Source organism: Oncorhynchus mykiss, chromosome 5, assembly GCF_057628025.1.
Source record: "Oncorhynchus mykiss isolate SJ-2025 chromosome 5, ASM5762802v1, whole genome shotgun sequence".
NCBI classification, from domain to species: domain Eukaryota; kingdom Metazoa; phylum Chordata; class Actinopteri; order Salmoniformes; family Salmonidae; genus Oncorhynchus; species Oncorhynchus mykiss.
Window position 1 is genome coordinate 47,856,901 of NC_143026.1, and position 25,023 is coordinate 47,881,923.

Sequence of the window (25,023 nt, forward strand, 5' to 3'; positions counted from 1 at the left end):
TTCAATTGGATGCTTTGGTGTCCCTAGGGCAATTCATACAGCTGACGAGGATTTTTGTAATGAAGAACGTGTTCGTTTTAATTTTCTGTGTTGTGTATCTTGATGTGTGTACTTATCTATTCTTGCCTATTGATGTTAGTTTATGTATGTGCAGGGCTCATGTTCAAGATACTTTAGGCTCAATATGACTTTCCTGTTCAAACAAAGGTAAATAAACTATTCTAAAGATAATCATTTTTACATGAAGACACCTTCATATATTGAACAGTCCACATGTTGTGAGATTAATTATCAGTGTGTGCATTTTGTTACTCCTCGCCCTAAGAGCGGAGTGGAACTGTCTATAATAAATCACAATTTGCACACACAGCTATACACATCTTTAATGCATATTTACCAGAAATCATTAGAAAATGGAGGAGACATGAGCAGTAACATTTCACATGCCCTTAACGTTCCCAGTATGTTTGATGCCCTCTCCCCTATATCAGAAGTAGACTACCCCGTCTCACCACCCTTTCTTCTCCTCCCTCACATCCCCAGACAGTGATTGATGTGGACGGACGCTGAAGGACAACCTGCCTGTGTTCAAGGGGCGAGCTCAGAGACCCAGGCCCCCGGGGGAGTGAACCCAGGCTCAGTGAGCCCTCCTGACGCCGCAGGCTAGCCCCGGGTTTGGGTCAGGGCCTAACAAAAGCAACACAATGGGCCAAGGACATCCAGTCATACAACTAGTCAGACACATAGAATATAGTATACTGTCTATAGGTAATACTCAATTTTGAAAGTATGCAAAACCTTTTAACAGAGATGACATTAGTTTGTAGTATGATTCATATAGGACAGTCCCAGTGTGTACTGTTTAGAGCTTTGGGCCAGTAACCGAAAGGTTGCTGGATCGAATCCCCGAGCTAACAAGGTAAAAATCTGTTGTTCTGCACCCTGAACAATGCAGTTAACCCACTGTTCCCCAGTAAGCCGTCACTGTAAATAAGAATTTGTTCTTAACTTGCCTAGTTAAATAAATATTCTGTGTCTGAAGAATGAGAGCTCATTGTGAGCATAGCGACATGTGGCAGAGCATATATCGAGGAAAGAGCTTTTCTCAGGTATTACATCCTTACTTATTCTGAAGAAGATTGTGTTGGAGTCAAAACAGTGTAACACAAGACATCCCCCAGACATACGAGATGGTTTCTTAAAATAAAGAGGCTTTGGTGGCTGAACAGTGGAGTGAAGGGGGAGATGTTCTCAGGAAATGGGAAAATAAAATTGTCCAGACCGTGAGAACGTTTAGCGGCTGCGTCAATACAGGCACCTAATATTTCAGGCAGCTAAAAACCATAGTACAACACCCACATTTTTTTTACACCTCTTCAGTTAGTACATTTTTTAAATTGCTTAATAAAAAATAAAATTGATGACCAACAACTTCCACAAATTCTACAGCTCATTATCTGTGCACCATCTGGCTGGTAGTCTCGCCTCGCTGGGGTTACAACGTTGTGATGATGCTATACCATATACCTCCCAATGTCAATGAGATGCAAATGGAGGTGCGTCGCATTCAATAGTAGGGCGAGTCATGTAACCTAAAGGTCTAAGGTCAGAGGGCGCCGGGAGGCCCAGTGTCACAGAGGAGAGTCACTCCTTTGCATATGGAATCACCCAATAGCATTATTTACAATCTAACATTATACCACACTTACCAGGCAAGTGATCATCGGAATCACAATTTTAGTCACTGAAAATCAAGACCCATTGTATTTTATCAAACTAAAATGAAATTCGCCTTATCTACTTATCTAGACAGATGGGTTTGTATATACAGGTAATTGTCAAAATAATTGAAACCCTTGAGTAAATGAGATACAATGTTTATTGAAATCAGGTTTTTCCACACAGGTGTGGTTCCTGAGTTAATTAAGCAATTAACATCCCATCATGCTTAGGGTCATTGTATAAAAATACTGCGCAGGCCATTATTTTGGCTACCATGGCTATGCCCCCATAGGACGACAATAACCCCATCCCCAGGGCACGACTGGTCACTGAATGTTTCATGCTCATCAAACCAACGTAAACAATACGCCATGGCCGTCTCTGTCACCAGATCTCAAACCCAATTGAACACTTAAGGGAGATTCCCTGAGCGTTCACCAACACCAGCAAATGATTGAATTTCTAGTGGAAGAATGGTGTTGCATCCCTCCAATTGAGTTCCAGACACTCGTAGAATCGACGCCAAAGGACATTGAAGCTGTTCTGGCTCATGGTAGCCCCAGTGTTGGTGTTTCCTTTATTTAGTCAGTTATCTGTTTTAAAATACCCTATTGTTTTGGACGTGTGCCTACCTTAAAAGATTTGAATTCTTGATGCAAAAATTTTTTTAATGTCAATAGGAAATCAGAAGCTAGTAACACTAGTAGTACTAGGACTGAAAGACTGCCCCGCAGAAAGAACAGTTCCTTCAACATGAGCTGAAGCCATAGTAAGAACACATGGAAAGGCCACACCCTATCCACACAACCACAACCCTATAGCTAATCATCATGGCTAGAATATCATATTTCTTATACCAGTCATGCCTTTCAAATCAGGAAAGGGAAGTGAACAAGTGCACACTTTGGAAGGGTTGATAAAGGGGACGTAGCCCTCGTCTCTCTTTGCACCATGCCCTCCTAGAGCTTGCTTCGTTGTCTTAAATACTGGTATTTTCTGTATATTCGATTACATTTAATTGGATTACATAATGATGATGATGGGGTTGATATGTTAATAGTGTTGTACACACATTTGCAGAAGCCAGAGTAATGCGAATCACATACTAGCTAACTACATTGTCAAATATATATATATTTTTTTATAATCTGTCAAATGAAACAGATTTTTTTCTCTCTCAAAAGCAAATACTTCATCATCATACAGATAGAGTTGCAAAATGTCCCAACACTGCAAAATGGCTGCTTGAACAGGAGAACATTTGAAGAAGCGATTTGTATCAGGCTCGTTTTTTTGTTGTTGTTTTTTTTGCAGGAAAAAAATCTAATAAATAACCTCACTAAATTCGGTCACTCGGCAAGCACTCTCCACCTCTCTTGGCCTTTTCTTTCAAAACAGCAAGGACGCAACTCTATAAATGTAGTTATAGTTCACAAGGCCTCTAGTCTGACTGACTTCATCAAATCCATAATTTCTTTGATTCTTCCTTCTGGCTAAACCTTCCCTTTCTAGTCAACCAACCCCATAAACCTATTGATTCTTCTTAATGCTAGTATTTATCCATACCACCGTTAAAAAGTATTTTTTTCTCTTAAAACAAGTAACCACCTTAAAACAGTGCAAAACAAATCAAACCTGTGCAATACCTCTACCCTAAAATATTCCATTATCATACATATTTACAGTACATGATTTAAAATAAATAATACAATAATAGTAACAATAATATAATATAATTAATAACAAAGGTAACAAAAGCATGGACAGAGAAAATTAAACCACTCTGAAAATGATAATGACAACAAAAGCCCCACTAAATCAGCGGCTTGATGCTGCTGTCTGCTGCGCCTCCCAACAATCCCCAATCCCTAGCCCCCCACGGCAGCCCCACTGGCCCCCAGGACAAACCCACTGCCCCCGTCTGTCAGCGGCCTGGCTGGGTTAGTGTTAGCCTGGGTTGGAAGATGGGTTGGCCTTGGCTGGAGTGTAGGTGGGACTGGGAGGGTGTCTGCAGCCAGCCCACTGAGGCGCCAGAAGCCATCTGCTACCCAGCCAGCAATCCAGAGTGCGCCAGCCAGTGTCTCAGCCACACAAAGCGCCTCTGGGGAGTGGGGGGGGGGGGGGACAAAGGCAGGCCTTACTGGAACCTAGCCCTGCAGTCTGGACATTTGACCTGGCCCACTGGAGGGAGGTCTGCCTGCCTCCCCTCTCATCTCCCCCAGTCAGCTACGTAGACCCTGGGGTGAAAGGGTCTGGGACAGAGAGGAGGAGGGGAGATAGATAAAGGAGAAAGACAGAAAGGAGGAAGGGTGGTTGGCACATGAACACAGAGAGAAAGAAATCTCCCTGGACCCCCCCTGCTTCTTCTCTTTTTAACCTCTGAGGAGAGACTGTTCACCAAGGACAGGCGGCTGCTGTTCCAACCCCCCCCCCCCCCACACACACACATCATGTCGTCTCTTTGTCCTCCACCCATCTCAGTGACCAGATAGGCCCCCACCGTCGAATGTGTGCAGGCTGCATGGCCAGTGGCCAGTCTCTTCTGTCTGTGTGTGTGGTGTAGTGTTTGTCTTTGCATGGATTTCAAGTCTGTCTGTATGTCTTGTCAGTCCCATCTCCTTATACCTAAACGCATTTGCTGTCTGGTATGGGGCCAACCAATTATGTTCTGCGACTCTGTACAGTCCCATGTCTAGTCCAGCCCCATGCATCCCAGCCATCAACCCAGCTCAGGCCTCCATGTGCCTGACCTGTGGGACAGGTCCTGGGTCTGGGGGGCTAGGCGGTGGTGAGCTTCTGGATGGTCCTGTTGTAGTACTGTGTGGTGAGGTCCTCCAGAGGGGTCCAGTGGTTGGCGTGCAGCTCGATGATCTCCATGAGCAAGGAGCGAGTTAGCTGGGACTCGGCTGGACACAGCATCTTGTCCCTGGCCGCAGCCAGGAGCTCTGTCATCATCTCTGGAAGCTGCTCCTCCAGGAGACGACCAGTGGACTGCAGCTGGAGAAGGAGGATGAGGGAGGAGGAGAGGGAGAGGAAAAGAGGAGAGGTGACTTGGCGTTGGAGTCGGGGGTTATGTCTAGCTGTCTGAATATTAAGAAGGCTAGTCTGAGAGACGGGTCGTGGCCGGCTGACTAAAGAGTGGGGGTGTCTGTCTGAGTTGTGGCATGCAGGGGGCAGGCTCATTAACAGATGTCTGTCTCAGAAGGATGGAGTCCCATTATAGGAACCTTGGCCTGTCTGTCTGGTCTGTCTGTCTGATATTCCCAATTTCCCATACAATTCAAGGTGAAAATTCTAGCAATTACTGACTAGCTCCACTATAGCTATGGCAGTCTTTCTAAAGCTACCTTTATTTAACTAAGCAAGTCAGTTAAGAACACATTTTCAATGACGGCCTACCGGGGAACAGTGGGTTAACTGCCTTGTTCAGGGGCAGAACAACATATTTTTTTTTACCTTGTCAGCTCGGGGATTCGATCTAGCAACCTTTTAGTTACTGGCCCAATGCTCTAACCACTTGGCTACCTGCCGCCCCACCTTGCCTGCCCTATCGCTCTCTTTTTCTCCCTTGAACAGAGCTCTTACCTAGCCCCCCTTTCTCCAACCCAGCTCCAGTCTACAGGCTGGGACTCAGGGAGTTTCAGACTCTGTTCTTAGCCTCTACACTACCTCACAGTCACTCTATAATTCATGATGAGACAGAAGATTCCTTCAATACATCCAGACAGAGAAAATTGCCTCACTACAGACACACTCCTACTACGGCTTGAGTTATCTGTGCATTCAAAACAAATCTATCACACATAACATAACAATTCATTATTCATAAATGACTGTGTGCAGCTGTAGGAGGCATCAGTACATATGAAGGACCGTATTGACATTCAGTAGTATGGTAAAGTAAAGTACATACCTCCATAGAATAACAGAGGACCGCATCCTCCTTCACCTCTGGAGACTCCAGCAGCTGTAAGAGACAGACAGACAGAGAACAGAGAGTTACAGAAGAGAACAAAGATGATGAGAGTATGGCTCTTATAGAGATGATACTTCATTATTTTCTATATATGGCTGGCTCAAAGTAACACAGCTCCACAGAGAGTGAGACCGATAACATTGAGTATAGCAAACATTAGGAACACCTTCCTAATATTGAGTTGCATCCCCCCTATTGCCTTCAGAACAGCTTCAATTAGTCGGGCATGGACAATGCAAGGTCTTGAAAGTGTTCCACAGGGATGCTGGCCCACGTTGACGCCAATGCTTCATAAAGTTGTGTCAAGTTGGCTGGATGTCCTTTGGGTGGTGGACTATTCTTGATACACACTGGAAACTGTTGAGTGTAAAAAACCCAGCAGCGTTGAAGTTCTTGACACAAACCGGTGCGCCTGGCACCTACTACCATACCCCGTTCAAAGGCACTTAAATCTTTTGCCTTGCCCATTCACCCTCTGAAAGGCACACATACACAATCCATGTCTCACTGCTTAAAAATCCTTATTTAACCTGTCTCCTGCCCTTCAGCTACACTGATTGAAGTGGATTTAACAAGCGACATCAATAAGGGATCATAGCTTTTACCGGGATTCACCTGGTCAGTATATGTCATGGAAAGAGCAGATGTCCTTAATGTTTTGTACACCGAGTGTATACCCAGAGCAGAGATGGTACTCTAAATGTACTATGCACACCGAGGAGGGGTTGTCTCTCTGTCTGTAAAGTTGACTGACAATGAGAGGGAAAAACAAACACACACAGACAGCCAGAGAGAGAGCGAGACATTATATATATATTTTTTTGAATTTACAGCTTTTTCTCCCCAATTTCGTGGTATCCAATTGTTTTAGTAGCTACTATCTTGTCTCATCGCTACAACTCCCGTACGGGCTCGGGAGAGACGAAGGTTGAAAGTCATGTGTCCTCCGATACACAACCCAACCAAGCCGCACTACTTCTTAACACAGCGCGCATCCAACCCGGAAGCCAGCCGCACCAATGTGTCGGAGGAAACACCATGCACCTGGCAACCTTGGTTAGTGCGCACTGCGCCCGGCCCGCCACAGGAGTCGCTAGGGCGCGATGAGACAAGGATATCCCTCCCGGCCAAACCATCCCTAACCCGGAAGACGCTAGGCCAATTGTGCGTCGCCCCACGGACCTCCCGGTCGCGGCCGGTTACGACAGAGCCTGGGCGTGAACCCAGGGTCTCTGGTGGCACAGCTGGCGCTGCAGTACTGCAGCGCCCTCGACCACTGCGCCACCCGGGAGGCAAGCTCGGCTCACTAAACATCCAGCTCAGTGTGTGTGTATGTCCAGCTCAGTCCAAACAGAACATAGAACAGAACAGAACATAGACGAGCAGAACAGGGCTGTAAATTCAGTCAGGTCCAAACACCATAAGGATCTATTGCTGAGCTATCTGAGGCTGTGCGACTGTGTTGGCAGATCTTTATTGGGTGCGTAACTACAAACAATTAGATCATATGGACCAGAGAGAGGAGAGCAGAGCAGGATCTGTCCGCCTTTGTTCTGAGACTGTCAGAGAACAAATTCAATTTGGTGACTCTGCTGCCAAAAAATACTTTCAGAACACACAAGTAGGCATGTACACGCGCACACACACACACACACACTTCTCATGAGCTAGTTTCGCTTCATCACAGGGAAATAATGGTGCATGGTGGTGCTTAAACTGCTTAAGAAGGAGTTAGTAAGTAAGCAAATTCCTACCCTGAAATGCTGAGCTATTTCCCACACACTGTGAGTGTCCCAAATGGCACTATTCCCCTAATAGTACACTACTTCAGAAAGTATTCAGACCCCTTAACGTGTAACTACGTTACAGCCTTATTCTAAAACCGATTAAATAGCTTTTCCCCCCATCAATTTACCCACAATGACAAAGCTAAAACAGGTTTATTGAAATTTTTGCAAATCTATTAAAAATAAAAAACAAATCTCATTTACATACTGTAAGTATTTTAGATGCTTTACTCAGTACCTTGAAGCACCTTTGGCAGCGATTACAGCCCTGAGTCTTCTTGGGTATGACACTACAAGCTCGGGACACCTGCATTTGGGGAGTTTCTCCCATTGTTCTCTTAATGCACCAACCACTCCAATCGATGGCCAGCCCTCAGAGACGTTGACCTTTCACCTCTGGGGGAATTGTGTGCGCGGGAGCCAAGAAGCTGGGGCAGGTGGGCCAGTTCAGACAAACAAAAATATTCCACATGGAAAAGGAACATCCTTCATGTGTCGTGCAGAAAAGTAGTAGAAGGGGTGAAGTGCTATGTTGTGGTGGTGGCTGGTGGGGAAACCACCAAGGAGGATGAAGGGATTTTGGAACTGTGATGGAAGAAACTGGGTCAGAGGAGCTACTTTGTGTCCCAAGGACTTGAAATTATGCCCATGGCCCTACAAATTAACTCCTGTAACATGATGGTATGCTTAAGCCATACTCAAAGCCTTGCACTAGCTAGCTCGGCCTTACTAAACTAAAGTCGGCAGGAGAAAGTAGCTTTGCGCAAACTATGTATTATAACAAACACACATTAAGCCCTATTGGTAGAGATTCCTGTGGAGGTGGTAGATAGGTAGCTTGGTGCTAACTTTGGTGTGTCTCTCAGAGTCGCCCCCTGGGGGCAGTGTGGGGATGTGAAAGCTGTGTATCCTAGCTTGGCTCTGAGGGAACTACCTGACTGCCTGCTATCAGATGGTCCTCCGAGCCTCATCACTCCACACTGCTGCACAGTACAGCACAGCGACCGCTATGCTAACGCTCCCTGAGCTCCTGCAAGAGTCCTCTGGTGCTTCTCAAATGGCACCCTATTCCCCATATAGTGCACTATTTTTGACCAGAGCCCTACACTGTCCCAGAGCAGCCAGTCACACTGCCTTGCTGAAGGGGGTCACAACCTCACCGGGCGGGCTGAGGATGGGGACATCACGTCTCCTGAGGGTATGGTTAGGTCCCACAGAGGTGAGGGGATGCAGAAAAGAGGCCAGAGAGAGAAAAAATAACCACAATGTGCTACTTTCTACTTCCCTCAAGATGAAGCTGTGAGGAATAGAGTCTGGAGGGGGAATTGTGACGTTATCTAGCTTGTTATCTGGGCTGGTTGTCTTTGTAGGAACAGATGGAATGGTATCTGTAACTGGGACAAAAGGCTGGATGATGGAAAGACCACCGCGGATAAGAACCCTAGGCGAGTTAGCCCTCTGGTATAGGCAGTCTGTGTAGGTTGTCTCTCTCAGCGATACACGTTTGCACTGACAGAGAATATCGTTCAGGCAGAATGAACACTGTCTGACGAAGACTGAAACAGATTATAATGAGGTCCCTAGTTTACAGCCTGTCTGTGTGTATACAGCTCCCCTAAGGAGTTTGTCTGTGTGTATGCTGTGTGTGTCTGTCTTTCCCTCTGATTTCTTACATGCGGAGGGATAAAGTATAAACGGGGGGGGGGGGGGGGGGGGGTTGGGTTGAACATGTGCATAGAACATAGAACAGTTAAGGAAATCAAATATTTTTTTTGCCAAACTGGCAAGACAACCGAATGCGGCGGCAGCAGCAGACAGACTAAAAAGAGGAGCATCAAACGCTAACCCCTGCTGTTCAGTAAACGCACTATGCTACAGTACAATGGGGGGAGAGAGGCTGTCGGTTGGCAGAACACGCACCAATGGCACCATAAACACTGTTCATAGGAGGGCAGAGCAGTGTCATTATGCGCAACAGTGTGCATGTTTGTGGGTGGGGGGGGGGGCGTGTGTGTGTCCGTTAGCCTGAATAAGTGTGTGACTGTCGTGTGTGAACGGTCTCATATCTAGCCTGAATAATGACACACAGACGATCCTATACAGTAGTACAAGCATCAAAGCTTAGAAAAGCAAGGCCAATGTTCTTTTTCTATAGGAAAGATGAATAGTTCGGTCACAGTGAAGGACATAGCGATAGGTGAACATCTACAGAGCATAATGATGTATTGTGCACAAAAACAAACATCACTCTAACTGTGAAGAACATACAGTACCAGTCAGAAATTTGGACACACCAACTCATTCATGGGTTTTTCTTTATTTTTACTATTTTCTACATTGAATAATAGTGAAAACATCAAAACTATGAAATAAAACATATGGAATCATGTAGTAACCAAACAAAGATTAAACAATATTTTCTATTTGAGATTCTTCAAAGCAACCACCCGTTGCCTTGATGACAGCACTGCACACTCAGCACTCTCAACCAGCTTCACCTGGAATGCTTTTCCAACAGTCTTGAATGAGTTCCCACATATGCTGAGCACTTGGCTGCTTTTCCTTCACTCTGCGGTACAACTCATCCCAATTGGGTTGAGGTCAGGTGATTGTGGAGGCCAGGTCATCTGATGCAGCAATCCATCACTATCCTTCTTGGTAAAATAGCTCTTACACAGCCTGGAGGTGTGTTGGGTCATTGTCTTGTTGAAAAACAAATGATAGTGGGACTAAGCGCAAACCAGATGGGATGACGTATTGCTGACGAATGCTGTGGTAGCCATGCTGGTTAAATGTGCCTTGAATTCTAAATAAATCACTGACAGTGACACCAGAAAAGCTCCCCCACACCTCCATGCTTCACGGTGGGAACCACAGATGCGGAGATCATCCGTTCACCTACTCTGCGTCTCACAAAGACACAGCAGTTGGAACCAAAAATCTCAAATTTGGACTCCAGACCAAAGGACAGATTTCCACTGGTCTAACGTCCATTGTTCGTGTTTCTTGACCCAAACAAGTCTCTTCTTATTGGTGTCCTTAGTGGTTTCTTTGCAGCAATTCAACCATGAAGGCCTGATTCACACAGTCTAATCTGAACAGTCTGCTACTTGAACTCTTGTGAAGGATTTATTTGGGATGCAATTTCTGAGGCTGGTGACTCTAATGAACTTCCATTCCTGTGGATTCCAGTTTCATCATTGCACTTGATGGTTTTTGCAACTGCACTTGAAGAAACATTCAAAGTTCCTTAAAGTAATGATGGACTGTCATATCTCTTTGCTTATTTGAGCTGTTCTTGCCATAATATGGACTTGGTCTTTTTACCAAATAGGGCTATCTTCTATATACTCTCACTACCTTGTCAAAACACAACTGATTGGCTCAAACGCATTAAGGAAAGAAATTCAACAATTTAACTTTTAATAAGGCACAATTGTAAATTGAAATGCATTCCAGGTGACTAACTCATAAAGCTGGTTGAGAGAATGCCAAGAGTGTGCAAAGCTGTTATCAAGGCAAATGGTGGCTACTTTGAAGAATCTCAAATATAAAATATATTTTGATTGGTTTAACTCTTTTTTGGTTACTACATGATTCCATATGTGTTATTTCATAGCTTTGATGTCTTCACTATTATTCTACAATGTAGACTGGTACTGTAAATAAATACCTTTACTACCTGTAGCCTGTAACAAATCATATTCGCAAATCCATTTTTCCACATGTTAAAACATTCTCTAGACTTGTACAACAAATACATGAACTAGCTGTATACCATTTACCAACTCAACCAATTCATAATTTGCAACTTCATCTCCTTCCACCCCTCCTCTACCAAGAAAAGCAGAGTTGTTTGCCTGTGCCATGACATCACAAAAATAGCTTGTTCCCAACTCAGGGGACGTTCTGGCTGTGTGCATCTGGTCTCCTCTAGGTCGTATCCATTAGGGCACACTGTAGCAAAAACTTTTGCAACGGAAAATAAAAAATAAAAAACATTTCTTTAAGGACAAGTCCCTATTTCAGTCCGTTTCAGTCTTCCGTTTGGTGCCTTATGAACCCAACCTTGCTCTGTCTGCGGTTATCTAATGAGAGGACTGTGTGACTATGTCTGTCTGTTTGTGTGTGTATGACCTGTATGTGTGTGTCTGCATGCGAGCGCATGTTTGTGTGTGAGCGGGGCCGACAGTGAGACAAGCAGCTCTTTGTGAGGGGGGGGGGGGGGGGGGGAGTCCTTCCAGAGAGAGAGGGATGATCAAAGAGACCAGGGAAGGCCCTGGACACTGTCTGGGTCTGGCTGGGAGTTAAAATGGCTGACAAGCCACAATAATTACCCTTTCCCCGCCATGTGAAACTAAACTTGGGCTTCCCCCGAAATGGTACCTTATTCCTTTTATAGTGTATAACTTTTGAGCAGGGCCCATACGGCTCTGGTCAAAAGTACTGCAAGACATATCCCTACACGGGAAACCAACCAACGACACCAGCACAGAGCTTTGACTTTCAACTCGATTATTATGGGTAAAACAGAGCACACTCAAATGGACTAAAATGTTGAGAGGTTGTGGGGTTGAATTAATACATTTTGGACCAAATAGTAGGGATAGACATGTAATAAATGGTGCAATTTGATCAAGAGATCTTCCGTTGGCCGCTTTTCTACATGTTGTAATAGGGCTAGAGGTCCATAAAACATGGTATCTTCTCACTGTCTCTAACTAAAGCCTTTCCCTATTGTATATTCTGTTAGGACTGACATTATTCTGAATACAGCCGTTCCACTGTGGGAGTTACTGACGGAGTTGGACATTACCATCTAGGAGGTTAAGGGGGAGATAGAGCTTTAACACTGGTCTCTCTCACACACCCATTAAAAGGACAATGAGCAGGCAGGCAGGGCAGGAGAGCAGGCCTAGGTGTACACAGCTACACTACTAAGCCCAATGATGAGGCTAGCTATTCAGAATCCACCACCAGCTCAACTGAGACTGCCTGGCTGGGGCCTACATACTGTACGTAACAAAGGCTATAGTTTCCACTACAGTTACGAAGTAGTCAGAAAGGTGAACATAAATCAAATAGCAACACCTAGTGTATTTGTGGATTGATTAACGTTACTAAATGAAGCGGTGCTAACAGGTTTAATAGAATGCTGTGGGAAAACAACACTAAGCTATAATCAAAAGATGTATTGCTTTTAGATTCTAAAGTAACCAAGTAACTGCACTACAATGGTTATATGCCATTCCAGTTTTGTCTATCTGTCAGCAGATGTCACCTGCTGAAGTGTGTGTGTGTGTGTATTCACTATGTTCGTGTGCAAGATGGCTGCTAGGAAGAATTACTGGTGATCTGTGGTAATTACTGAAGACTTCGGAATAGTCTCAGCAGTAGGACTGGGACTAGGAAATAATTCCTAGACTGAGCATTGGGACTGGGGATATAAACTGAGACATGCCCATAATGACATACCTGGAGACCTGGTAGACTGACGGTTGCCAAGCTCTAACGTTACTTACACTAAATTTAGCACCACATGTGCAGGTTGTCACCAGAACCCCCAACCACCACTCCTTTCCGCATTCTCCCATTCCCACTTCCTTTCCTATGAATACTGAAAACTCCCTGATGTCCACAGACATTCTGCTCGGGAATCCTGTGTGACATCTTTTAAGGTATTGTCACTCACTGACATGTGACCTCTATTCTCATTGGTGGTGTTCCTTAGCTCCGTGGTTCCAAAGGCATCAGTCAAAAGAAACAAGGCTAAACATTTTCAGAACTTTATAAATTGTGGTTGGTGATGCAGTTCCACCTTAAAAAGTAATTCTCGAAATCCATTCACTCTCACCCTGTCATTCATCCCAGGATTAACATACACTCAGCCCCAAAATGATTGGCACCCTTGATAAAGATGAGCAAAGAAGACTGTAGAAAATAAATACAAATCCTGAGCTACAGTATATTGTATGCTTTTATACTAATACAAGTGCACCGGTGTGCCAAAGAGCTCTATTTTCATGTCATCTGACCATAGCACTGGTTCCAATCCAAGTGCCAATGCTGTTTAGCAAACCACAGGCAATGCTATGGTCAGATGACATGAAAATAGAGCTCTTTGGCCACGCACACCAGTGGCAGGTTTGGCTTCATAAAACAGAAGTATATGCAGTACCTCATACCGACGGTAAAATATGGTGGTGGATCTTTTTGTATTTATTATGGATCCACATTAGCAGCTACTCTTCCTGGGGACCAGCAAAATTAAGGCAGTTTATACAATTTTAAAACATTAGAATACATTCACAGATTTCACAACACACTGTGTGCCCTCAGGCCCCTACTCCACCACTACCATATATCTAAAGTACTACATCCATGTGTATGTATAGTGCGCGTATGTTTTTGTTTGTCTGTGTGTGCCAATGTTTGTGTTGCTTCACAGTCCCCGCGGTTCCATAAGGTGTTTTTTGACCGTTTTTTTTAAATCTAATTTTACTGCTTGCGTCAGTTACTTGATGTGGAATGTAGTCATGACTGTATGTAGCACTGTGTGCCTCCCATAGTCTGTCCTGGACTTGGGGACTGTGAAGAGACCTCGTGGCATGTCTTGTGGGGTATACATGGGTGTCCGAGCTTTGTGCCAGTAGTTTAGACAGACAGCTCGGTGCATTCAACATGTCAATATGAAGTAAATCCACTTTCAGCCAGGAGAGATTGACATGCATGTTATTAATATTAGCTCTCTGTGTTGTAGGGCTATTTTGCTTTCACTGGTCCTGGCATCCTGAACTTTACCAAGTACCAGGACATTTTAGACAAAAACCTGGTTGACTCTGCCAGGAGGCTGAAATTGGGCTGCAAGTGGATCTTCTAGCAAGACAATAACCCCAAGCGCACACACAAATCCACAAAGAAATTGTAAATTTACCACAAAATAAAACATTTTCAATGGCCACCTCAGTCTCCAGATGTTAACCCCATTGAAAACCTGTGGTTTGAATTGAAGAAGGCAGCCAATGAGGGCAGACTAAGGATATCAAGGATCTGGAAAGAATCTGTATGGAGGAATGGTCTAAGATCCCTCCAAATGCGTTATTCAATCTCATAAAACATTTGTGACCGGATTCAGGAAAGTGGGCGTTTGAAGCTAGTCCCTACTTCACAGCAAGGCCGCTTGAATTAAAAAAATATATATATTTATTTGTCCAGAAAAGCCTCGAACATGTGAACTTTCATGTGCCTTAATAAAAAATTGGTATGCAATCTTAAATTACAAGCCTAGTTGAGCCAAGGAGAAAGCACTCCACTACATAGAGAATAGGACAGGATCCTTCCTGGCTTGCCCTGATAAAGAGCAATATTTATGGCGTTGTTTTGTTGGCACTAACGGAGGCTATCTACGCCAGGGCTCGTTGGCCAAATCCTATGGGGAATTTCATGTTTTTTTTTTGGGGGGGGGGATAAACAGCGAAAATAAAGTCTGTTTTGTTCTATGAGATAATCTTCAGCTAATTTATTTGTGAATTTTGAATCATTTATGTCATCAACACAAGCACATAAAGCACATTAAGGCTTCAAAATGTATAAGGGTCATGTTAACTGACTGATATATCATAGAACAAAACATAAGAACTCCTAAGCCAGAACTTATTTTTGGCGTGTATCCCAAAACCTCATTCTTTCCCCCATAGGAACGGTCAACGAACTAGAGGTAGAAAATGTTATTTAAATTTTTTTTTATTTTTTAGAACTATAAGCTGGCGAGCTCTATTGGCTGAGATAATGCAGGGGCTGGGCATGCCGAGAGGTGAGTCCTGATTGGTCTGTCACGTCACAGGCTTCTGTCCCATAACAGACTGGGGCCATCCCTGGTCAATGCATTCGGGTAGTATTCAGACCCAATGAACTTTCACATTGTTACATTAAAGCCTTATTCTAAAATGGATTAAATAGTTTCCCCCCCTTCATCAACACCCCATAATGACAAAGCAAAAACGTGTTTTTAGAAATGTATACAAATGTATATATTAAAAAATTATAATATCACATTTACAAACTAAGTATTCAGATTCTTTACTCAGTACTTTACAGTCTCAAGTATGACGCTACAAGCTTGGCACACCTGTATTTGGGAAGTTTCTCCCATTCTAATCTGCAGATCCTCTCAAGCTCTGTCAGGTTGGAAGGGAAGAGTCGCTGCACAGCTACTTTCAGGTCGATGAAGTTCAAGTCTGGGCTCGGGCTGGGCCACTCAAGGATATTCAGAGACTTGTCCTGAAGCCACTACTGCGCTGTCTTGGCTGTGTGCTTAGGGTCGTTGTCCTGTTGGAAGGTGAACCTTCGCCCCAGTCTAAGGTCCTGAGCAATCTGGAACAGGTTTTCGTCAAGCATCTCTCTGTACTTTGCTTTGTTAATCTTTCCCTCAATCCTGACTAGTCTCGAAGTTCTTGCCGCTGAAAACCATCACCACAGCATGATGCTGCCACCACCATGCTCATGGTCTGAGTCCTTTAGATGCTTTTTGGCAAACTCCAAGCGGGATGTCATGTGCCTTTTACTGAGGAGTGGCTTCCATCTGGCCACTCTACCATAAAGGCCTGATTTGGTGGAGTGCTGCAGAGATGGTTGACCTTCTGGAAGGTTCCCCCATCTCCACAGAGGAACTCTAGAGCTCTGTCAGAGTGACCATCAGGTTCTTGGTCACCTCCCTTATCCCTCGATTGCTCAGTTTGGCAGAACGGCCAGTTCTAGGAAGAGTCTTGGTGGTTCCAAACTTTTTCTATTTAAGAATGATGGAGGCCACTGTGTTCTCAGGGACCTTCAATGTTGCATAATGTTTTTGGTACCCTTCACCAGATCTGTGTCTTATCCTGTCTCTGAGCTTTACGGACAATTCCTTCGACCTCATGGCTTGGTTTTTGCTATAACATGCACTGTCAACTGTGGGACCTTATATAGACAGGTGTGTGCCTTTCCAAATAATGTCCAAATCAATTGAATTTACCACAGGTGGACTCCAATCAAGTTGTAGAAACATCTCAAGGATGATCAATGGAAACAGGATGCACAAGCTAAATTTCGGGTCTCATAGCAAATGATCTGAATACTTATGTAAATAAGGTATCTTTTTTATTTTCATAAATTAGAAAAATGTCTAAAAACCTGTTTTCGCTTTGTCATTATGAGGTAAGGCTGTAAGGTAACAAAATGAGGAAAAAGTAAAGTGGTGTGTATACTTTCCGAATGCACTGTACATAATGCTTGCCATCGCATATTTTTGGGACGATATAGCTATGGACAACTGCAAAAGTGTTGCTACAGCGCTCAACAACATTTCTGCCCTGAATTTAGCTGGTACTCATGACCTTGTTTAGCTAGCTAAACAAAGGAGAAAAAAAGAGACCCAATTCACAAAGAGACCAGTTCACATGTGAAATCCTAAAGAGATGGGTGGTGCGAAGACCTAAGAGGGTGTGAACAATGCTCAATAGGCATACACAAAGAAGAGCTCTCGACCTAGTGTTAGAACCTCAGGGGCGTTTTCAGGAGCCTTTTCTCAAAAGTGGGGTTACAAGTTTATCAACTTTTAAAGCAGCATAACGTTCCCCAACTACAGTGTATGATATACAATTTTGAAGCTCTGAGTCTGTACTTTTATAAAACGTAAAAAGCCCAGATAGAGCTGGCTGGACACATTTTAGAAAAAGGCTCAGTGTCATTATCCTAGCAAGGGGAGGGTGCTGCAGTATTGAAAACAGGGGTGCCAATAATTTTGGCCATCTTTTTTAGATTTATTGTTTTACTTGTTAAACAAAATCTCTTTCTCTGAGCAATTGTATTAGTAATAAAATAATATAATTGTAAAAAAATGATTTGGGCATACAATACATACCCAGTATTTGTACTATTTATTCATCTTTTTTGTTCATTTTTCATCAAGGGTGCCAATAATTTTGGAACCTGACTCTACATCCATACAGTCTAGTACCTACCTATACACCTGTCATGTAACTACAGTCCATCCAGATACACATTCAACACACCTGTAATTATCTAAACCTGTTCTACCAGACAGCGGAGAACATGTAGGCTACATTACACTTGGCTGGCGTGTGGAGGGAGCCTAGCCGATGAAAGCCATGTAAATACTGTCTAATATCTGACTGCCGTAAGCTACCAGTGACTACAGCTGCAGCCTGAAGTGGTGCTCTAAAGGCGTCCGCATGCTTCCCAACCGAAACAGTTCGGAAGTTTGTGCATATATTATGATGACATTGTGAAGTTTTTGTTATTTTGGCCTTTGGCAAGGTATTTTTGGGCTGTCCGTGCACACAAAATGTTTTCGAGGCAAGCCGAAGTTCGGAAGCCCGAAGTCTTCGCCCCTTCATTGGTGATTGGTCACCTGTAGGGATTCTTCAATTAAGTGTTTGTTGTCATTCAAGGACAGACACGTTTCATGCACATTTTTCACTTGCAAAATACTGTAACAAAAATATTGGATGTAAAATTGCGCAACTAAGATCTCCTCTGCAAAAACACAAAAATGTATGACATTTCTTGAGTTATCGTATATTAAATCGGACTATTTTGAGGAAGTGTATCTGGCTACAGTGTCTCAAGATGGACAAACAGTACTATTGCTGCTTTTCCTCATGTTTCAAGCGAAGGTCTTTTAACCCATAAGTCTAAGCCGTGGGAGGGGGTTCTACTACGCTATATGGAATTGTTTTATGAAGGTCATACCAAGCTATTTGATTTTGAATTAAGACCCCTTGAAGTATCTTTTTCTTTTTCCAAATATATGATGAAAAATTATTTTGGGCCTTACTGCTATTAGCCCATACAAATGCATTGAATAACATTTCACTACATGGAACAACAAATAGTCCCCCCGCAAAAAAATTGTTCTGAAGTGCGAAAAATATCAAGAAACATTTTTTCTAATATATATATATTTTTTTACATGTATTTAACCCATTATTTTGGGATCTAAGTGTCTGGACCTTCAGGGGGACCCGGGGGACCTTCAGAAGTGTCTTGTGGGCATCCTAGAGCAAAAACAGAGCCTTGCCACAAACTGTTTGGACGCTACAGACAGAAGTTGGCAGGTCGTTTGTAACAACTTTTTTCTTGTACATTTATTTAACTAGGCAAGTCAGTTAAGAACAAATTCTCATTTTCAATGACAGCCTAGGAACAGTGGGTTAACTGCCCTGTTCAGGGGCAGAACAACAGATGTTTGTCAGACCTTGTCAGCTCGGGGATTCGATCTTGCAACCTTTTGGTTACTAGTCCAACGCTCTAACCACTAGGCTACCTGCCGCCCTTGTGGGGGTCGTAGAGCAAAACGGAGAACACTATCGGGTTCATCTTTCCATAGAGGGGTCATAATAGTTTGTAGGCCAAACCGTTCAGATGCTACAGATGATTTTGTGAGAAGACTAATTTTCAGGAATTCTCATGGTGTGACAAACACCGCACTAGCTCTGTCACCTTTCACACGGAAGTGCAACATTTCTTATACAGTGCCTTGCGAAAGTATTCGGCCCCCTTGAACTTTGCGACCTTTTGCCACATTTCAGGCTTCAAACATAAAGATATAAAACTGTATTTTTTTGTGAAGAATCAACAACAAGTGGGACACAATCATGAAGTGGAACGACATTTATTGGATATTTCAAACTTTTTTAACAAATCAAAAACTGAAAAATTGGGCGTGCAAAATTATTCAGCCCCCTTAAGTTAATACTTTGTAGCGCCACCTTTTGCTGCGATTACAGCTGTAAGTCGCTTGAGGTATGTCTCTATCAGTTTTGCACATCGAGAGACTGACATTTTTTCCCATTCCTCCTTGCAAAACAGCTCGAGCTCAGTGAGGTTGAATGGAGAGCATTTGTGAACAGCAGTTTTCAGTTCTTTCCACAGATTCTCGATTGGATTCAGGTCTGGACTTTGACTTGGCCATTCTAACACCTGGGTATGTTTATTTTTGAACCATTCCATTGTAGATTTTGCTTTATGTTTTGGATCATTGTCTTGTTGGAAGACAAATCTCCGTCCCAGTCTCAGGTCTTTTGCAGAATCCATCAGGTTTTCTTCCAGAATGGTCCTGTATTTGGCTCCATCCATCTTCCCATCAATTTTAACCATCTTCCCTGTCCCTGCTGAAGAAAAGCAGGCCCAAACCATGATGCTGCCAACACCATGTTTGACAGTGGGGATGGTGTGTTCAGTGTGATGAGCTGTGTTGCTTTTACGCCAAACATAACGTTTTGCATTGTTGCCAAAAAGTTCAATTTTGGTTTCATCTGACCAGAGCACCTTCTTCCACATGTTTGGTGTGTCTCCCAGGTGGCTTGTGGCAAACTTTAAACAACACTTTTTATGGATATCTTTAAGAAATGGCTTTCTTCTTGCCACTCTTCCATAAAGGCCAGATTTGTGCAATATTCGACTGATTGTTGTCCTATGGACAGAGTCTCCCACCTCAGCTGTAGATCTCTGCAGTTCATCCAGAGTGATCATGGGCCTCTTGGCTGCATCTCTGATCAGTCTTCTCCTTGTATGAGCTGAAAGTTTAGAGGGACGGCCAGGTCTTGGTAGATTTGCAGTGGTCTGATACTCCTTCCATTTCAATATTATCGCTTGCACAGTGCTCCTTGGGATGTTTAAAGCTTGGAAAATATTTTTGTATCAAAATCCGGCTTTAAACCTCTTCACAACAGTATCTCGGACCTGCCTGGTGTGTTCCTTGTTCTTCATGATGCTCTCTGCGCTTTTAACGGACCTCTGAGACTATCACAGTGCAGGTGCATTTATACGGAGACTTGATTACACACAGGTGGATTGTATTTATCATCATTAGTCATTTAGGTCAACATTGGATCATTCAGAGATCCTCACTGAACTTCTGGAGAGAGTTTGCTGCACTGAAAGTAAAGGGGCTGAATAATTTTGCACGCCCAATTCTTCAGTTTTTGATTTGTTAAAAAAGTTTGAAATATCCAATAAATGTCGTTCCACTTCATGATTGTGTCCCACTTGTTGTTGATTCTTCACAAAAAAATACAGTTTTATATCTTTATGTTTGAAGCCTGAAATGTGGCAAAAGGTCGCAAAGTTCAAGGGGGCCGAATACTTTCGCAAGGCACTGTATATAAAAAAAAAGTAACCTTTATTTAACTTGGCAAGTCAGTTAAGAGCACATTCTTATTTACAATGACGGGCTAAGAACAGTGGGTTAACTGCCTTGTTCAAGGGCAGAATGACAGATTTTTACCTTGTCTGTTTGGGGATTCGATCTAGCAACCTATCGGTTACTGGCCCAACGCTCTAACCACTAGACTGCCTGCCAACCCTTGGAGGACGCAGTAGATTGAGATGCATCCAATGCAAAAAAAAACAGATACTGTATCTCTAGTTTAAATTGACAGATTTTTAAAAATGTGGATTTTCGTATTATACTAACTAGATTTTCGCAAGATCACGGACATCGACCTTAGGGGGTTAAGGGTGTATGCGAGCACACTCGTTTGGTTCGGCAGCTAAACTGAAGCACGCAGAAGCCTTAACGCTATACCCTCAGCAGTGGAAGCATGTTGGGACATGGAGCCCAGACCTAATTGGGTACTCTCCTCGGCTGTGTCCTAAATGGCACCCTATTCCCTATATAGTGCACTCCTTTTAAACAGGGCCCATGCCAGACATTGTGACCTCTCACCCATATCTCCGATACTGAGCTCTTGAAGTAGCATCTCAGTGTTTGATGAAATACCTAACCCTGAGATAAGGATTTTTGCTGACTGCTTTAGTGTTAACTGCCATGTCTCAGTTAGTCATTTACATGATCTGAGAGGATGATTGCTCTGTGTATTCTGTGGATTCGCAGACAAGGTACACTGTAGTATACAGTACACAATATACAGTTGAAGTCGGAAGTTTACATACACTTAGGTTGGAGTCATTAAAACTCATTTTTCAACCACTCCACAATTTTTTTGTTACCAAACTGTAGTTTTGGCAAGTCGGTTAGGACATCTACTTTGTGCATGACAAGTAATTTTCCAACAATTGTTTACAGAGATTATTTCACTTATAATTCACTGTATCACAATTCCAGTGGGTCAGAAGTTTACATACACTAAGTTGACTCTGATAGGCTAATTGACATCATTTGAGTCAATTGGAGGTGTACCTGTGGATGTATTTCAAGGCCTACCTTCAAACTCAGTGCCTCTGCTTGACATCATGGGAAAATCAAAAGAAATCAGCCAAGACCTCAGCATTTTTTTTGTAGACCTCCACAAGTCTGGTGCATCCTTGGAACAAATTTCCAAACAACCGAAGGCACCACGTTCATCTGTACAAGCAATAGTATGCAAGTATAAACACCATGGGACCCTGCAGCCGTCCTACCGCTCAGGAAGGAGACACGTTCTCTCTCCTAGAGATGAACGTGCTTTGGTGCAAAAAGTGCAAATCAATCCCAGAACAACAGCAAAGGACCCTGTGAAGATGCTGGAGGAAACAGGTAGAAAAGTATCTATATCCACAGTAAAACAAATCATATATTGACATAACCTGAAAGGCCGCTCAGCAAGGAAGAAGCCACTGCTCCAAAACCACCATAAAAAAGCCAGACTATGGTTTGCAACTGCACATGGGAACAAAGATCATACGTTTTGGAGAAATGTCCTCTGGTCTCATGAAACAAAATAATACTGTTCGGCCATAATGACCATCATTTGGTTTGGAGGAAAAAGGGGGATGCTTGCAAGCCGAAGAACACAATCCCAACCGTGAAGCACGGGGGTGGCAACATCATGTTGTGGGGGTGCATTGCTGTAGGAGGGGCTGGTGCACTTCACAAAATAGCTGGCATTATGAGGAAGGGAAATGATGTGGATATATTGAAGCAACATCTCAAAACATCAGTCAGGAAGTTAAAGCTTGGTCGCAAATGGGTCTTCCAAATGGACAATGACCCCAAGCATACTTCCAAAGTTGTGGCAAAATGGCTTAAGAACAACAAAGACAAGGTATTGGAGTGGCCATCACAAAGCCCTGACCTCAATCCTGTAGAACATTTGTGGGCAGGACTGAAAAATAGTGTGCGAGTAAGGAGGCCTACAAACCTGACTCCGTTACACCAGCTGTCAGGAGGAACGGGCCAAAATTCACCTAACTTACTGTGGGAAGCTTGTGGAAGGCTACCCGAAACGTTTGACCCAAGTTAAGCAATTTAAAGGCAATGTTACCAAATACAAATTGAGTGTATGTAAACTTCTGATCCACTGGAAATGCGATGAAAGAAATAAAAGCTGAAATAAATCATTCTCTACTATTATTCTGACATTTCACATTCTTAAAATAAAGTGGTGATCCTAACTGACCTAAAACAGGGAATTTTTACTTGGATTAAATGTCAGGAATTGTGAGAAACTGAGTTTAAATGTATTTGGCTAAGGTGAATGTAAACTTCCGACTTTGACTGTTCATAACGTAAATATCCTGTTCGTTTCCATCTGCATTTGATCAGGAAAAATATGAGTTTATGACCACAGAGAATTACGGCTAGAATATGTGTGAGCCTGCCATACAGAGGGAGTTGGGGGTTCCTTCAGAAAGTATTGAAAGAATTCAAAATGGATTAAATAGATTTTTTCTCACCCATCAACACACAATACTCCATAACGACAAAGTAAAAAATGTTTTTAGAAATGTTTACACATTTATAGAAAATTAATGACAGAAATATTTAATTTACATAAGTATTCACACCCCTAAGTCAATACATGTTAGGATCACCTTTGGCAGCGATTACAGCTGTGTGTCTTTTTGGGTAAGTCTCTAAGAGCTTTGCACACCTGGATTATACAATATTTTCATAGAATTCTTTCTAAAATTGTTCAAGCTCTGTCAAGTTAGTTGTTGATCATTGCTAGACAGCCATTTTCAATTCTTGCCATAGATTTTCAAGCAAATTTAAGTGAAAACTGTAACTAGGCCACTCAGGAACATTCAAAGTAATCTTGGTAAGCAACTCCATTTTATTTAACTAGGCAAGTCAGTTAAGAACAAATTCTTATTTACAATGATGGCTTACCGGAGAGCATTGGGTTAACTGCCTTGTGCAGGGGCAGAACGAGAGATTTTTACCTTGTCAGCTCAGGGATTTGATCCAGCAACCTTTCGGCTACTGGCCCAACGCTCTAACCACTAGGCTACCGTGGCCTTGTGTTTGTGGTTCTTGTCCGGCTGAAAGTTGAATTAATCTCCCAGTGTCTGGTGGAAAGCCAGGCTTTCCTCTAGGATTTTGCCTGTGCTTAGCTCCATTCAGTTTCTTTTTATCCTGAAAACCTCCCCAGTCCTTAACAATAACAAGCATACCCATAACATGATGCAGCCACCACTATGCTTGAAAATATGGAGAGTGGTACTCAGTAATGTAAAAAGTTAATAGCATTGCCACATTTTTTTTGCAGTATTACTTTAGTGCTTTGTTACAAACGGGATGCATGTTTTGGAATCTTTTTATTCTGTACAGTCTTACATCTTTTCACTCTGTCAATTAGTTCTCTCCTATCACAGCCATTAAACTCTGTTTTAAAGTCACCATTGGCCTCAGTGAAATCCCTGAGCCGTTTCCTTCCTCTCCAGCAACTGTATCTTTGTAGTGACTGATGTATTGATACACCACCCAAAGCGTAATTAATAACTTCACAATGTTCAAAGGGATATTCAATGTCTGATTTTCTTTATTTTTACCCATCTATCAAATGGTTCCCTTCGTGAGCCATTCGAAAATCTCCCTTGTCTTTGTGGTTGAATCCGTGTTTGAAATTCACTGCTCAACTGAGGGGCTTTACAGATAGTTGCATGTGTGGGGTACAAAGACTAGGTGTTTCTGAGCTTTGGGGAAAATATCCAGGAGAATGCTCCCAGACAGCACCCTCCTATGTGTACCCATGTCCTTCTGCCTGCTCACAGTGCACTCTATACCCTATATGTCCTTCAATAACTGTAAACCCAGCATGGTTTTAATACAGGGTATAGGAATGTGAGGTGTGCCCCCACCCTCCTACATGTTACAATTTTACAGCCCTATAGCGTCAGTGGAGGTGTTAGATTGTCGTCTCCTGGGGAGTGCCAGTGCCAGGGTGTGCAAGGCATGGCTGGCACCTGTCAGTGGTGTGTGGAGGCTGGGGTGAACAGTAGCAATGGGGGGTGCTGCATACACCTTCGCTCATCTCTCTTTCTCAACCCCCTGCTCGCTCTCTCTATCCTTTTATTGCTCTTACCCCCCCCCCCCCCCCCCCCCGCTTTCGCTCTCTGGCAGGAGTGTTTGTGAGTGGGCGAGTGTCACTGTGATTTCACTCCTATGCAGAGAAGAGAGGAGCCTGACAGAGACTCTAGAGGAAGACTGCGGCTAGTGCTGCCGACACCACAGAGCTTCCTGAGTAACTGCAGTGAGAGAGACGTCTGGTGTGTGTGTGTATTCGCGCATGAAAGGGAGGTGCAGGCGTACATTGC

At 43.3% G+C, this 25,023-nt stretch overlaps 1 protein-coding gene across 4 annotated transcripts in view; it reads right to left on the reverse strand.

Moving 5' to 3' along the window:
* Window positions 1-365: 365 nt before the first annotated feature.
* Window positions 366-25,023, reverse strand: part of LOC110523973 (CBP80/20-dependent translation initiation factor) — a 130,754-nt gene continuing 106,096 nt past the window's right edge. For all 4 annotated transcript variants that reach the window (XM_090235056.1, XM_090235054.1, XM_090235055.1 and 1 more), the window contains 2 exons: window positions 5,636-5,689; window positions 366-4,719 (listed from right to left, as the gene is read on the reverse strand). In XM_090235056.1, the coding sequence (XP_090091182.1) occupies window positions 4,501-4,719; window positions 5,636-5,689 (273 nt within the window). In that variant the 3' untranslated portion in view covers window positions 366-4,500. The remainder of the gene's footprint in view (window positions 4,720-5,635; window positions 5,690-25,023) is intronic.